This window comes from Molothrus ater, chromosome 17 (genome assembly GCF_012460135.2).
Source record: "Molothrus ater isolate BHLD 08-10-18 breed brown headed cowbird chromosome 17, BPBGC_Mater_1.1, whole genome shotgun sequence".
Lineage (NCBI taxonomy): Eukaryota > Metazoa > Chordata > Aves > Passeriformes > Icteridae > Molothrus > Molothrus ater.
In genome coordinates, this window is record NC_050494.2 from 1,194,866 (window position 1) to 1,208,235 (window position 13,370).

At 52.9% G+C, this 13,370-nt stretch overlaps 1 protein-coding gene across 1 annotated transcript; it reads right to left on the reverse strand.

Annotated features, from left to right (window-relative positions):
- Positions 1-5,078: 5,078 nt before the first annotated feature.
- AAR2 (AAR2 splicing factor) lies at positions 5,079-12,443 on the reverse strand. The gene is made up of 3 exons (XM_036395967.2): positions 11,691-12,443; positions 9,950-10,179; positions 5,079-7,005 (listed from the first exon to the last, which is right to left on the reverse strand). Exons 1-3 carry the CDS (start codon positions 12,436-12,438, stop codon positions 6,838-6,840), a joined length of 1,146 nt encoding a protein of 381 aa, XP_036251860.1. The 5' UTR covers positions 12,439-12,443; the 3' UTR covers positions 5,079-6,837.
- Between the last annotated feature and the right edge of the window lie 927 nt (positions 12,444-13,370).

A 13,370-nucleotide genomic window follows, 5' to 3' on the forward strand; every position in this document is an offset into this window, starting at 1 on the left:
GCAGCAGATTAAGATAAGAATTGTTTCTCATTCTTTTCTCTGATCTTCTCCCAGCCCCTCCCTGGCACGGTTCTGGGAATGTTTTCTGTTTGTCTCTGTGGCCAGAGCTGCTGCCACCCTGCAGAGGGGCTGTGTCCTGCCAGCTGTGCTGGGCAGCGCCAGATTCCCTGCTGAACACGGGACAGGGACAGACCAGGAGCACCGAGACGTTCCTGCAGCACAGATTCACAAATCCCAACATCCAAACCTGTGAGGATGGAGCCACCCAGAGGTCGCTCTCCTGCTCTGCCACAGCAGCTCGGCCTCTCTGCAGCCCAATTTTAGCAGCCAAGCTGGATCTGAAGCCCCTGAGGATGCTGCTCATGAGAACCCTCCCAAAAAGGCAGCACAGGCAGCCCCTCCCTCCCTCCCAGCACACATGGAAAGGGATTTTTTGGGAAGGAAGAGGAACTCTCCCCACTGACAGCACTGCTCCTGGGACATTTGAGCTTCTAGCCAGGCCAGGGAGGGGATGAGCAAATGGCACAAGAAGGGCAGAATCCCAGGGGAATTCCTGTCCTGGCCGGGCCAGGGCACCCAACACTGACTCCTGAGGAACAATCTCTGGGAATTTCCACTGTTTAGAATCCCAGAATGGTTCGGGTTGGAGGGACCTTAAAGATCAAACCTGCCATGGCAGGGACACCTCCCACTGTCCCAGGGGCTCCCAGCCCTGTCCAGCCTGGCCTTGGGCACTGCCAGGGATCCAGGGGCAGCCCCAGCTGCTCTGGGCACCCTGTGCCAGGGCCTGCCCACCCTCACAGGGAACAATTCCTGCCCAGTATCCCATCCATCCCTGCTCCCTGGCAGTGGGAAATCATCCCCCCTTGTCCTGTCACTTCATGCCTTTGTTTAAACAAAGATAATTTCATTAAAAAAAAAAAAATCTTGTCAGGATGAAACAGGTCAGATTCTCAAGGAAATTCCTGTGCCCCAGAGATCCTTTCCCAACAGACATGGCCACCTTTTTGCTTGCTCAAGTGCAGAAAGAATCCCCAATTCTGTCCAGCTCTTGCTTTGTGCATCATCTGAAACCTCCACAAATCCACGTCTGCTGGGAAGGGATGTCTCTTCCAAACCCAGCTTTTTCAAGAATATCCATGACATAACTCTTTTCCAAACCTCTTCAGCCTCCTGTGTGCTCACAGCTACACCCAGGTTAAGCTTTCCTGGGTGCTCCAGGCTGTTCCTTGCACTTCCAGCTGCTCCTCAGCTGAGAGAGAAATTAGGGATTTTTGAATAAAAACCAAAGACATCTTCCTTTTATTTATTTATTTATTTAGAAGCTTGAAACCTACTTTTGTATTTACTGTAATGTATAAAAATCACAGCAATCCTCTCTATGCTGCCCTCCCCCTAAAGTGTGCAGGCACAGCCATCACAGCTGGGGGAGAAGCAGCTTTTGCTATTAAAAATCAACAAATGTTGCTAAACCTGCCCTTGGGGGGAGGAAAAAACACTAAAAAGTGCTAAAAATCCTTTAGCATAGGCTAGAACTACACCCCTTCTGGGGAGCCCCACATGTGCCAGGGGCAACCAGTGCCCCACACCCCCAGCCCAGGGGTTTGAGGGGCTCCAGGCCCCCTCCCTCATATTCCCACTCTTCACTAACCCTGCTTTACAAACACCAGCTGATTTCCTCAATTATTTGATGGCTGTGCTGGAAGGAGACATCATCTGTCCAGGCAGACACGTCAGCAAATGGCAGAGGGCACCGGAGCTGCGGGCACCTCCCTCCTGCCAGGGCAGCCTTGCCTGGCACTGGGAGAGCTGCAGCTCCCTCACCCAGGAGAACATTCCAGGCTGTGCCCTCAGGGCTCTGGGGCTGGGAGCGTTCCCAGCAGCGTGGGACACATTCCCAGCTTGTGCAGGACACCGGGCTGTGGTCACCAATTGTTGTGGTGTTGATGAGAGGGTCCCCAGGACGAGGTGAGAGATGAGAATTGACTCCAAGTTCTCAGAAGACTGTATTATTTATATTATATTATATTATATTATATTATATTATATTATATTATATTATATTATATTATATTATATTATATTATATTATATTATATTATATTATATTATATTATATTATATTATATTACTATACTAAAGAAAGAGAAAGGAGACGTCAGAAGGCTAGACAAGAATGAATAATAAAAACCCTGTGACTGACCAGAGAGTCCAACACACCTGGACTGGGTTTGGTCATTGAGTTAAAACAATTCACATGGAACAAATCAAAGCTGCACCTGTTGGTGAGCAACCTCCAAACCCCATTCCAAGCAATCAGATAATTATTGTTTATATTTCTTTTCTGAGGCTTCTCAGCTTCTCAGGAGGAAAATCCTGCTGAAGGGATTTTTTATCAAATATGGCAGTGATGGGGGGCACTGCCCGGGATGGAGGCAGGGAAGGGAGCCTCCTTCTGTCCCCTGTCCCTTCCTGCCAGGCAGGGGCTGTGGCTCAGGGTTTGCTGCCCAGTCCATGGGAACAGTGGAGCTGCAGTGCCCAAGGCCAGCTGGGGCTCAGCTCCAGGGAAGGTGCCAGCCCTGCAGGATGCAGGGTGTGAGAAGAGCATATTAAATGGCTCTATGCAGATATTTACTTTATCTCTTGTGTTGCATTGATTGGTAGTGCTGTATTAACATTTTAATAGTATGGTAGATGTAGTTTTGTAGTTAAAAGGTAAGTTTTGTAGTTAAAATAGGGACTATATAAGTGGGATTTTTTTTTAAGAAAGGAATGAGGTACTGGCACCAGAGAGCAGCCACAGGACACCGAAATCTTTCAGAGAAAATTAATTTTGCTCCCTTATCAGAAGAAATGAATTTCTTCCCACATTGCTCAGCCCTGAAGACACTGATAGGATTCAGAGGAAGAAGCTGACACAGAGGAAGAGCAGACAGAATCCTGTGTTTGAATGGAATTTATGCATCCTGTATGAGGTGTATGAATATGCAACAGGCTGCTGTTTTTAAGGGTTAATCCTCTGTTAACCTGGGTACCTTTTTCGGGCTCGTGCTGCCCAGAAAATGTACCTGGACATCTGTAACTCTTTGTTTCTGTTGTCTCGTATTGTCCTAATCCATATAGTCCAAAATTTTTATTGTCTCACATTGTCCTAACTCAAATTGTCCAAAATATTACTCTAATTACATTGCTACTCTTATAACCATTTTATTACGATTAAACTTTTAAAATTTTACAAACAAGTGATTGGCGTTTTTCACCCAGGGCATTCGTGCTGCAGCTCCACCGGAGCCCCCCTGGCAGGGCAGGACCAGGGCACCCAGAGCAGCCCCAGGGATTTTTCCTGCCATTGATTGACCCACATGGGGCTCATTTGCATGGAGGCAGCCTTGCAGCTCATTAGCGCTGTCCTAATGAGGGCCCTGCAGTGAAGCCTCCTGGGCTCTGTGGAGCATCCCCAGCCGTGATTTGCTGAAGCAAACAAACTCCACCATTTGTGACAGTTGTAAAGCCGGTGTGTTTATGACAGCACTGGACACAGGTGGGAATCGTTCTGCTAAAATGACATGGGTGCCTCTGGGATCTCCAGATCTCCTTTTAGCTCCCTCTCAAACACAGATTCATGCAATTTCACAATAGGTTCACACATATTCATTCTACTGACTTTGCGTGACATTTGCCGCTAATTCTTCTTTATCAGAAAGAATTCCTGGGTCATTTTGCCCTGCTCTCCATAGCAGTCTCTCTGTCTGCCCCCCCTTATTTCTGTCCTTCAGCTGAAGCAGTTTCTCCCAGCATAAGCTTTTTATGAGGACAGGCAGTCGGACTAAAGAGCTGTTTGCAAGCTACAGACTTAACTCAAAGATGTACATTGCACCTAAATCAAAATAGATTTTTACTCTGGATAATTTCTGCTCTGTCTTACCCCAGCCTGGCTGGTGCCCCCTTGTCCCCAGGGCAGCTCCCAGATCCAGCAGAGCAGGGCAGGAAGGAATGGCCAGAGCCAGCACATCCCTTCTGCAGGAGCAGGGCTGCCCAAGGAGCACTGAGACTGTTGGACAATTCCAGCAGTACCAGAAGTAAATTATTTCCTTCTCAGAGAAAGGAGCTCCACTCCATCTTTTTCCATATTCCAGGAGCTCGGTGCCAGGCAGTCCATCTGCAGCAGCTGGGGCAGGCCCTGTCCAGCTGCCAAAGCACAGCAGATATAAACAGTGCTCCAAACAAAGGTGGTGTGTGTCTGAGAGACCCTGGAAAACCTCTCCCTCCTGGGAGCTGTTGGAGGCACAAATGGATTTCTATTGTGTTATTTCTGAAGAAAAATAAGGTTACAGTAACAACAAAAACCAGAAAAACCTAATAAAACCTGAAAAAGACTGGAACTGATGCAGAATGGACAGAGACAGGCAGGATTGCCACAGCAAAACACTGAGCAAAGAACTGAAATTCAACTTACCCTTAAGCAGGACAAGAGAATTCTCCCCAAGGAAGAATTGCTGGTTCAAAAAAAAATTTAACCCTGAGCTAACTTCAGATTCTAAACCACAGCTCTGCCAAGCTTTCTGCACCTTCCCACCTGCTCCCTTCCCCTTCAGTTTTGTTTTTAGAGAGCAGGAACCTCCCTGGCTCACACCTGACACCCACAAACCAGAGCTGCCACGGGGCTGCACAAACCCAGCCTGGGCTGCAGAACCACCCCGAGAGAGTCCCAGTGCCAGGGTGGAACCAGGGGCACCAACCCCCCCCAAAAGAGACCGAGGTGCCCTCCCTGGTGCCCTGGCAGGGGCAGGAGGGGGTGGCAGTAACAGGGAAGTCACCACCGGAGTAACAATGGCCCCACGTACACAGCTCAAAAATTGGCCACATTTCTGATGGACTGGGGTGCTCACCACACTTTTGGAATTCCCTATTCCCCCACAAGTCAGGCAATGGTTGAAAGGACCCACCATGCTCTGAAACACATTCTACATCAACAGAATGGGGGAGTGGCCCAAGCAACACCTCAGATGAGGTTGAGCAAAGCTTTATATGTCTTTAATTTTTTTTTATTTCTCCCCAATGTGAGAAATTATACTCACTTTCAAAACATTTAAAAGGTTTATTAAAACCTTATCAAAAATACAACAGAAGACTGAATGGAGACAATATTACAGTGCCAGGAGCAGAGGATCTTTCTCACCATGTGCTCACCCACACAATGGAGGTTTCACCTTGTAACCCTTTAGCTCCTCTCAAAGCTCTGTCCATCAACTCCTCCTTCACTGTCCAGTGGTGGAGTTCACTGCCTTAAATCCTGATTGGAAGTCAGCTGATGCCATAGTGACAAACTGACCCTCCCAAATGTCCCAAACCCAGGTCACCCCTGATAACAACACAAGGGGGTAAAACACAACTATAAATCTACAAAACTTTTCTTAACATATACACAGGATATTTGCCTTTTAATTGTGAGAGTCAGCCATGGCATTGCTCACCTGTCACACCAATAAAAAAGGGAGTTGTGCCACACTGTGACAGGAGGGCAGCACACTCCTCGTGCCTGGATTTGCAGGTGGATGAGACAAGCAGCAGCAATCCATGGCCCCACACCAGGAAACTGTCCCTGAGACTGAAAACTCTGGTCTGTCCAACACCAGGGAGCCTGTGGAGCAGGGAGAAGGAATGAAGAGCAGTTTGGGGGTTGGATGCTGTCCGGGATTGTAAGAGATGTGTGTGTGCTCCATTTGCCATCTGGCAGAGCTGGGGCAGTTATCCTCTGTTCATGGGGCAGTTTTATCCCCTCCACAACCAATCCTCCCTCCAGGAGATCTCTGCTGTCCATGAGCCATTAATTATTAATTATTAATTATCTGCTGTCCATGGCCACTGAGTGTCCCTGCAGGGCTGATCCAATTCCAGCATCCCATGGGGAGATGCTGCGCCCAGGGCAGGAGCCAAGCATTCCTCCCTGGATCCAATGTGAGCCTGGCACAGCACAGCAGCCTTTGCCCAGTGCATTGCCACAGGAGCAGCTTCTGCTGCCCTGCATGGCCAGAGGGAGCCCAGGCCCATCTCCAGCAGCCCTGGAGCTGCAGAGGAAAACTCCCCCCTTGTGCAGGATCCCTGCTCCAGCAGAGCCACAGCTGGCACTGCAGGAGGGCTGAGCCCCCATGGGATGGGGCTGTGCCACCCCCCTGACACACAGGGGACAGGGCCTGCTCTCACTCTGGCTGGGGTTTGTTTTCTTTTTTGTACTATTGCATTTGTATTTTTAATTTTCCTAATAAAGAACTGTTATTCCTATTCCCATATCTTTGCCTGAGAGCCCTTTAATTTCAAAATTGTGACAATTCAGAGGGAGGGGGGTTTACATTTTCCATTTCAGGGGAGGCTCCTGCCCTCCTCAGCAGACACCTGGCTGTTCAAACCAAGACACAGCCCTAAAGCAGAGGTGCTCCCCAAGCAGGGCGTCAGCTCCAGCCCAGCAGGAGAGGGGAGCAGGGATGAGAGCACAGCTGAGTGCAGGAGGATCATGGCACTGTCAGGTTTAGGGTTGAACTCCATGATATCCAAAAGGTCTCTTGGAACCTGAATGATTCTGTGACTTTGTTTGTGGCTTGTGTTCTAGGAGACACTGCAGGAGGGCTGGGAGAACCCCAACGTGTCCAAAGCTGCCACTCAAACTCCTCCAACACCTCTGGGCTCCTCACAAAGCTCAGCATCCTCCTGGGTTTCCACATCTGCTTCTGCAGCAGAAAGAGGATCAGCTTCAGACACAGCCCTCAAGAAGCTGGCAGGCTTGGAGAAGAGAAGGAAAGGGACATTTTAGAAGCTGTTTGCTCCTAAGGGGCCCTTGGCTCAGTCCACCTGCACACCCTCAGGCAGCTCGACCACCACAGGGGCACAGTCATCAGGCTCTGCCTCAAAGTCCCATCTGAATTTCTTTGTCAGGTGAGCCTTGAACTTCTCAGCCTTGTTCCTCAGAGCCTCATCCACAGCAGAGCTGCAGGTGGAGGAGAACAGCACCTGAAACAAAGAGCAGAGGTCAGGCAGAGCCCAGCCATGGCCCCAGCTGGGCACCTCCTCCCTGCAGGGACACCAGGAGAGAGCCAGGCTGGGATCTGCACCCTGGGACTACTGCAGCTTTGGGGGGACCCAGCCAAAGCCCACACCTCTCAGCTCACAGCCCAAACCCATCCTGCCTTCACACCACTGAGCCAGCATCACACACATCTGCACTCAGGCGAGAGCTTTGGCTGAAGCAGGAGGGTGTTTGTCACTGAATTTGCACTGTGCCATTCTGAAATAGGCCCAAGGGTGAGCTCAGAAAAACATCTTGACAGAAGGCATTTTAAAAAATTCAAATACGAGTAGGCAAACTTCCAGCAAGTGTCCAAAAGGCCAGCAAATACTTGCACCCCCCATTTCCATGGGTAGAGATCTCCCAAAGTATTTTTGTAACAAGGTATTACCAAGAGTTCAGGACACAGAGGAAATTGAAAGAAAATACCTTGGATGTCAGAAAGGAATGGGAGCTCTCTGGAAAAAGCTTGGTTATCCCCAGCACAGCATCCCCTTGTGCACAGGGTGCTGCAGTGTGGAGGAACCTCTGCCTTCCATCCCCACACACAAATGTATTGACAGGTCACCAACTCAGGCCTCTGCTGGGCTCAGGGGGAAGCACCTGTGTGTGATGAACAGGGCACTGAGCCCAGAGCCCAGCCTGGCTCTGCTCCTCCTGAACTTCTGATCCAGAACTAATTGCCAAAAAAGAAATCTCCTCTGGGGAAAATGCAGCCTCTTATTTACTGGAAGCTGGATAAAACACTGACAATGAGCAGCAAAGTTCTCTGCTTTGTGGATGAACATTTGCCTTTTTCTTGCTCATTCTACTGGAAAACTGCCTCTTTCTAACAGAATTCTTACTCAGAAATGCTGCTGGTAGGGAAAAACATTACTAGAAGATTTTACTCAACACTTCTTCTCAATGAACTGTACATTAAATTAGTTATTTCACCAAGCTGTTTTGTTTTTTCTTTAAGCACTGGTAGGGCTGCAGAGTCACTGGTGGCTGCGCTGTGCTCTTCTTGCCTTGGCTCAAGCCTCAAAAATGAAGTTGCTGCTTCCAGAGCTGAGCAGGAGCTGCAGAGACAATGCCCTCCAATGCTCTGAGCACCTGCCCAGGGCCAGCTGAGGCAGAAAATTCTGCAGTCTGGGTGTGGAGTGGGCTAAGGCAAGGCCCAGAGCTTCCCTGGCTCCACTTGAGGAAATCCCACGGGAGCAGAGCATGGGGAACTCAGGGAGGAGGGGCTCAGCCTGCAAGGGGAATGTGGTGACTCCTGCCAGGGCTTAGGGGTGATCCTGACACCAGCACAGACTGAGGGAGCCCAGGGATGGACAAGACTCAGGCAGCCAGAACAGTTTCCCAAATTGCCCTGAGCAGGAGAGAATGGCTGGGGCCACATTCTGGGCACTGCTGGGAACTGAGGAACTGCTGCAAACACAGCTGGGTTGTCCTGTCGTGGGATGGAAAAAAATCTACCAACAGAAATAAAATGTAAATTCCTGAGACTTGTAAGAATCACAACTGAAAAATCTGAAAGCCACTTGATTAAAGCAATGCTCCCCAAAACATTTTACCCAGCAATTAAACCCAAACACCTTCACCTTCCCCAGAAGTACAGCAAGAACTTGGGGTCAGCATGGAGAGGAATGGAACTGCACCTGCAGCAGAGCTTCCTGCTGGGCTGGTTCCCATTGCTCAGCTTTGTCAGTGTCTGATTTGGGCTCTTTTTTGTAAACTAAGCCAGTTTGCTGCACTGCCAGCATGGTCACCAGCAGTGGGTGTTGGGGAAGATGAAACAGGAAAGCCTTATAAATATGATTGTCTGGCAAAAGATTTTGAGAATATAGAAACTATAAGTGAGACTGAAATGAAAGCAAGCTTTGAGATCCCTCAGTTACTGAACAACAGGAAAACAATGGCATGGCCAGCTGAAGGTGATCCCCTTTTGATGGAACAACACCCTCTGCTTGCAGACAGGCCCAAGGCTCAGAGCAGACCCTGCCAGCTTGGCAGAAGGGGCCCAAAGAGGAGTTTTTAGGGTTTAAAATGTAACACAGTTTGGTAATGTAGTGATTCTTATAGGCTGTATGGAAATGCTGTAGGATTTGTGTCTTGTACTAGATTGGCTAGTGAGAATCAGAATATTCAGCACAGAAGAAGATTTATTGTATTGTAAAGGGAACTTTGCTCTCTTACCCCTCTCATCCTCTCTCTCATCTCTTTCCCTCTCTCAGGCCTGCTCCAGCTGTGGCTGGCAGCTCCCAGCAGGGCCCTGCCCCCAGGCCCTTTGCAATAAACCCCAAGTTCCAGCCCTGGCTGCAGAGATCTCTCATGTCCGTCTGTCCTTACCCCCTGCTGCTCCTGCAGTGGGGTAACTGCTTTCACTGGGGCTGAGGCACACACCTGTCCCACCTGTCCCAGCAGAGGCAGCACTTTTTGCATTTTGGAATAACCATAAATTCCCTCAGGATAAGAACTTGACTGCAGGAAATCCTCAGCTGTGCTAAAGTGCTAAGAGCAGTGGAAAAGCTTCTTAAACACCATCACTGCCCTTGTCTCAATAAAGCTTTGCTGCAGCTTCCCTGCACACTGAGCAAACCATTCCAAAAATCACCATCATCAGTCCTTCATGCCAAAGCTTTGTGTGTTGTTTTTTCTTTTGAAGAATGAAAGGCACTTTGGAAAAGTTAAACAAACAGAAACCACACTGCAGTTGCACAGCCCCTCTTGTAGCTGCTGAGCTGAATTTCTTGCTGAATAAAAGAGGGAAAAAGTCAAAGTAAAGCCCTGTGTGCTCAGACAGGCTCCCATCTCCCACATAGCTGAATTCCTTTGGCAGCTTCTCCCCAGATTGGATGATGCCCTCCCTCCCACTCCATTTCCCAGGAACAGCCCCAAACACACCTGTAAGGTGCTGGTTAAAAAGTTGTCCTGGGAGACAATGTCCACAAAAAAATCTGCTGGGATCTCGTTGAGCTGGTGATAGAGCACAGAAATGAGGTTGATGTAAAGGTCCTGGTACTTCCCCATGGCCTCCTCTGAGCGGCACAGGATGTTCAGGAGCCTCTTCCAGTGCTCAAAGGCATCATACACATTCCCAATCAGGAAACAGATGAAGGCAAACTGCAACTCAGCTGTGTGGGTTCAGAGAAGGGAAACAAAACAAAACAAAACATGTAAGACTAAACAGATATTCTGGGAATGTGTCCTCCCCAAAGCTCGGCAAATGGTTTCTAAACTCTGGCTTGGCTTTTGCAAAGGTCATTCATACCTCAAGCACTGACCCTGTGCTGCTCTTCAGCTGGAGCAAAGCAAAGCAGAATGGGGCAGGTCACCTGTAACTGTGGTTATCAGCACTGCAGAGGGACTCTACAGACAGCAAACAACACCAAACAACAAGGCAGACCCTGCTGCTATTCTGTGAGTGTTCAGCCTGCCTGTGCTGAGTGTCCAGCACCACATGGGACTGCAAACAGCACTGTCCTGGAATTCTGGGAGAGGCCAGCAGTGCCTCAATTAGTGTGTCTGCCTTGTTGAATTAAGAGCCAGGGCTCATCACACTGGATGCTTGGTAGCAGCTGCTTTGCCACCATTCCCTAAGGTAATTTCTTCTCTCTATATCCTACAGTTGTCTTTGGTAATTTTGAAAATGAATAAATTGTATACCGTTAATGTAGAAAAAATGAAAGAAGGGACAAACAAAGGCTTATTCCAAACCTGGGTTCCAGCTGGCAGGGCTTCTCCCCCCATCCTGCAACACAACAAAACCCTGCTCCAGGACCTCCACAAACCCAGCATTTATCTGTATCACAGGTTGCAAAACAGGCTGGGGAGCAGTTGATCTCTGGGGTGTGTGGTGTCCCCACAGCGGGGCTGGCACAGCCCGGGCACTGCCACTGTCCCCAGCAGAACATGGAGCACACGCGGAGCTGGGCCAGGAGGGGCCGGTCCCTGCAGCAGGAACCAGGCCCACAGCCCCTGCCCAACCTAATAGGAACAAGGGGTTTGGGGCATCTCCACTCGGTGCTCCCAGGACTCTGTAAGGTCCTGGGAGGTTCCTCAAGAGGTTCCCTGAACAGGGAAGGTGTCAGACACCAGGGCCACCTCTGATGGCTGCTTTTGACTTCATCTGGGGCAATCTGGGCTGCAGCACCATGTTCCCACACCAGAGTCACAGAACAGAATGACAGAATATCCTGAGTCAGGACCCACAGGATCACCCAGCCCAGCCCCATCCCTGCCCAGACCCCCCAACAGCCCCACCCTGGGCATCCCTGGCAGCGCTGTCCCAATGCTCCTGGAGCTCTGGCAGCCTCGGGGCCGTGCCCATTCCCTGGGGACCCTGGGCAGTGCCAGCACCCTCTGGAGAAGAGCCTTTTCCTAATATCCAACCTAAATTTCCCCTGACAGCTCCAGCCGTTCCCTGGGGTGTTCTCTCTGGTCACACAGAAGGGAGATGGCAGCTGCCCCTGGGGAGGAGCTGCAGCTCTGGCCTCAGCCTCCTCCAGGCCATGGGAACAGGCCCCTATGGCTGCTAAAAGCTCCACAAACTTCTGTCCCGCACTGAAGAGGCCCCTCGGTGCGCCAGGGAGCGGGCACAGGCTGCACCCCGAGCACAAAATGCCATTTCCCGGGCGGGGCTCACCGAGCAGGCCCAGCGGGCGGCCGGGGTAGCGCTGCTCCATCACCCGCTGCAGGGCGTAGCTCAGGTCCATGCTGTGCCGGGTGATCTCCTCGGGGCTGGCCCCGTCGGGGAAGGCCTGCCGGGGCAGCTCGGAGAAGCGGATCTGGGTGCCGGCCCGCGGCCGCATGCGGGGCAGCCGGGCCAGGCCCTCGGCGTAGCTGCGGCACTCGGCGCCCAGCGGCGGCCGGCGCTGCCCGGCGCGGTCCCGCGTGTGCCGCCCCGCCGCCTCGGGCAGCACCTCGGCGAAGGCGCAGATCTGGCCGCTCTCGGGCTGCAGCTCCTCGGCCGCCGCCTCGCTGATGAAGTTGCTCAGCGACACCCACTTCTTCAGCGTCTCGTAGGGGTAGGGCCCCAGGAAGGGGTCCAGCTCCCGCAGGCTGTCCCGCAGCGCCTCGCCCTGCTCGGGCGGCTCGGGCCGCACGGCCTCGCCCGCGGGGTCCCAGCGCAGCACCCGCACCTCCCGGGGCCGCAGGCTGAGGAAGCGGCCGGAGCGCGGCCCCGCGTCCCGCCCGCCGCCGCCGGCCGCGCTGCAGTGCACGAAGTGCAGCCCCGGCGGCACCATCTTCACACCGCGGAACCGCGGCCCCACGGCCCACGCGCTGTAGTCGATGCCGAATTCGGTGCCCTCGGGCACGTCCAGCACCACCACGGCCGCGCCCTCGAAGAAAAGCTGCCGGGCCAGCTCGGGGTCCGAGCGCAGGGCCGCCATCGCACCGAGCAGCCCTGCCCGGATATCCGGGCCCGGAGGTTCCGGGCACGGCGGCGGGAGGAGCCTCCGCCCGCCCGGCGCCGGGACCGCACCCGGGCGGGGCTGGGCTGGGCTGCGCTGCTCGGGCTGCGCCGCGGCGGTGCCGGGAGAACAGCGGGATGTGGCCCCCGATCGCCCCGGCTCGGTCCCTATCCCCTCCACTCATCCCTGGCTCGCTCCGTGTCCCCTCCGCCCATCCCCGGCTCGGTCCCTGTCCCCTCCGCCCATCCCCAGCCCCGGCCCGGCGCTGCTCCCCTCTGCCTCTCCATGGCTGGCGGCTGCTCCCCGCTGACCCCTTGTCCCCAAATCCGACCTGCAGCCCCCCCAGCTGCCTCCTGCCATTCCCCTGGGACCCCGCGCTTCCAGCCCCCAGCGGGACAGACGGACAAGAGCCGTCCCTGGGACTAATGGACCGAGAGGCCCCCCCGGACAGACACACGGGGACCCTCACTGTGACACACAGACACTGTCCCAGCACCACGTCCTCCCTTCCAGGACAGCAGACAGGCTCGGGGTCCCCAGAGAGGGGCAGTTCCCAGCCCTCCCCGCATCCCGAGCATTCTCCCAAGCACCTCCGCTGCCCCGCGCTGTGTCCCAGGCTCAGCACCTGCCACGAAGCCGCTCCCGGCTCCGGCAGCCGCGGTTCCCGACCTGGCAACATCTTCATCTGCCTGAGAACTGCGTCCAGCTCTGGGCTCTGCAGCCCTGGAGGGGTGTGGAGATGCTCCCAGGGCTGGAGCCCCTCTGCTCTGGGACAGGCTGGGAGAGCTGGGGGTGCTCACCTGGACGAGGCTCCAGGGAGAGCTCAGAGGCCCTTGCAGTGCCTACAGGAGCTCCAGGAGAGCTGGAGAGGGACTGGGGACAAGGGATGGAGGGACAGGACACAGGGAATG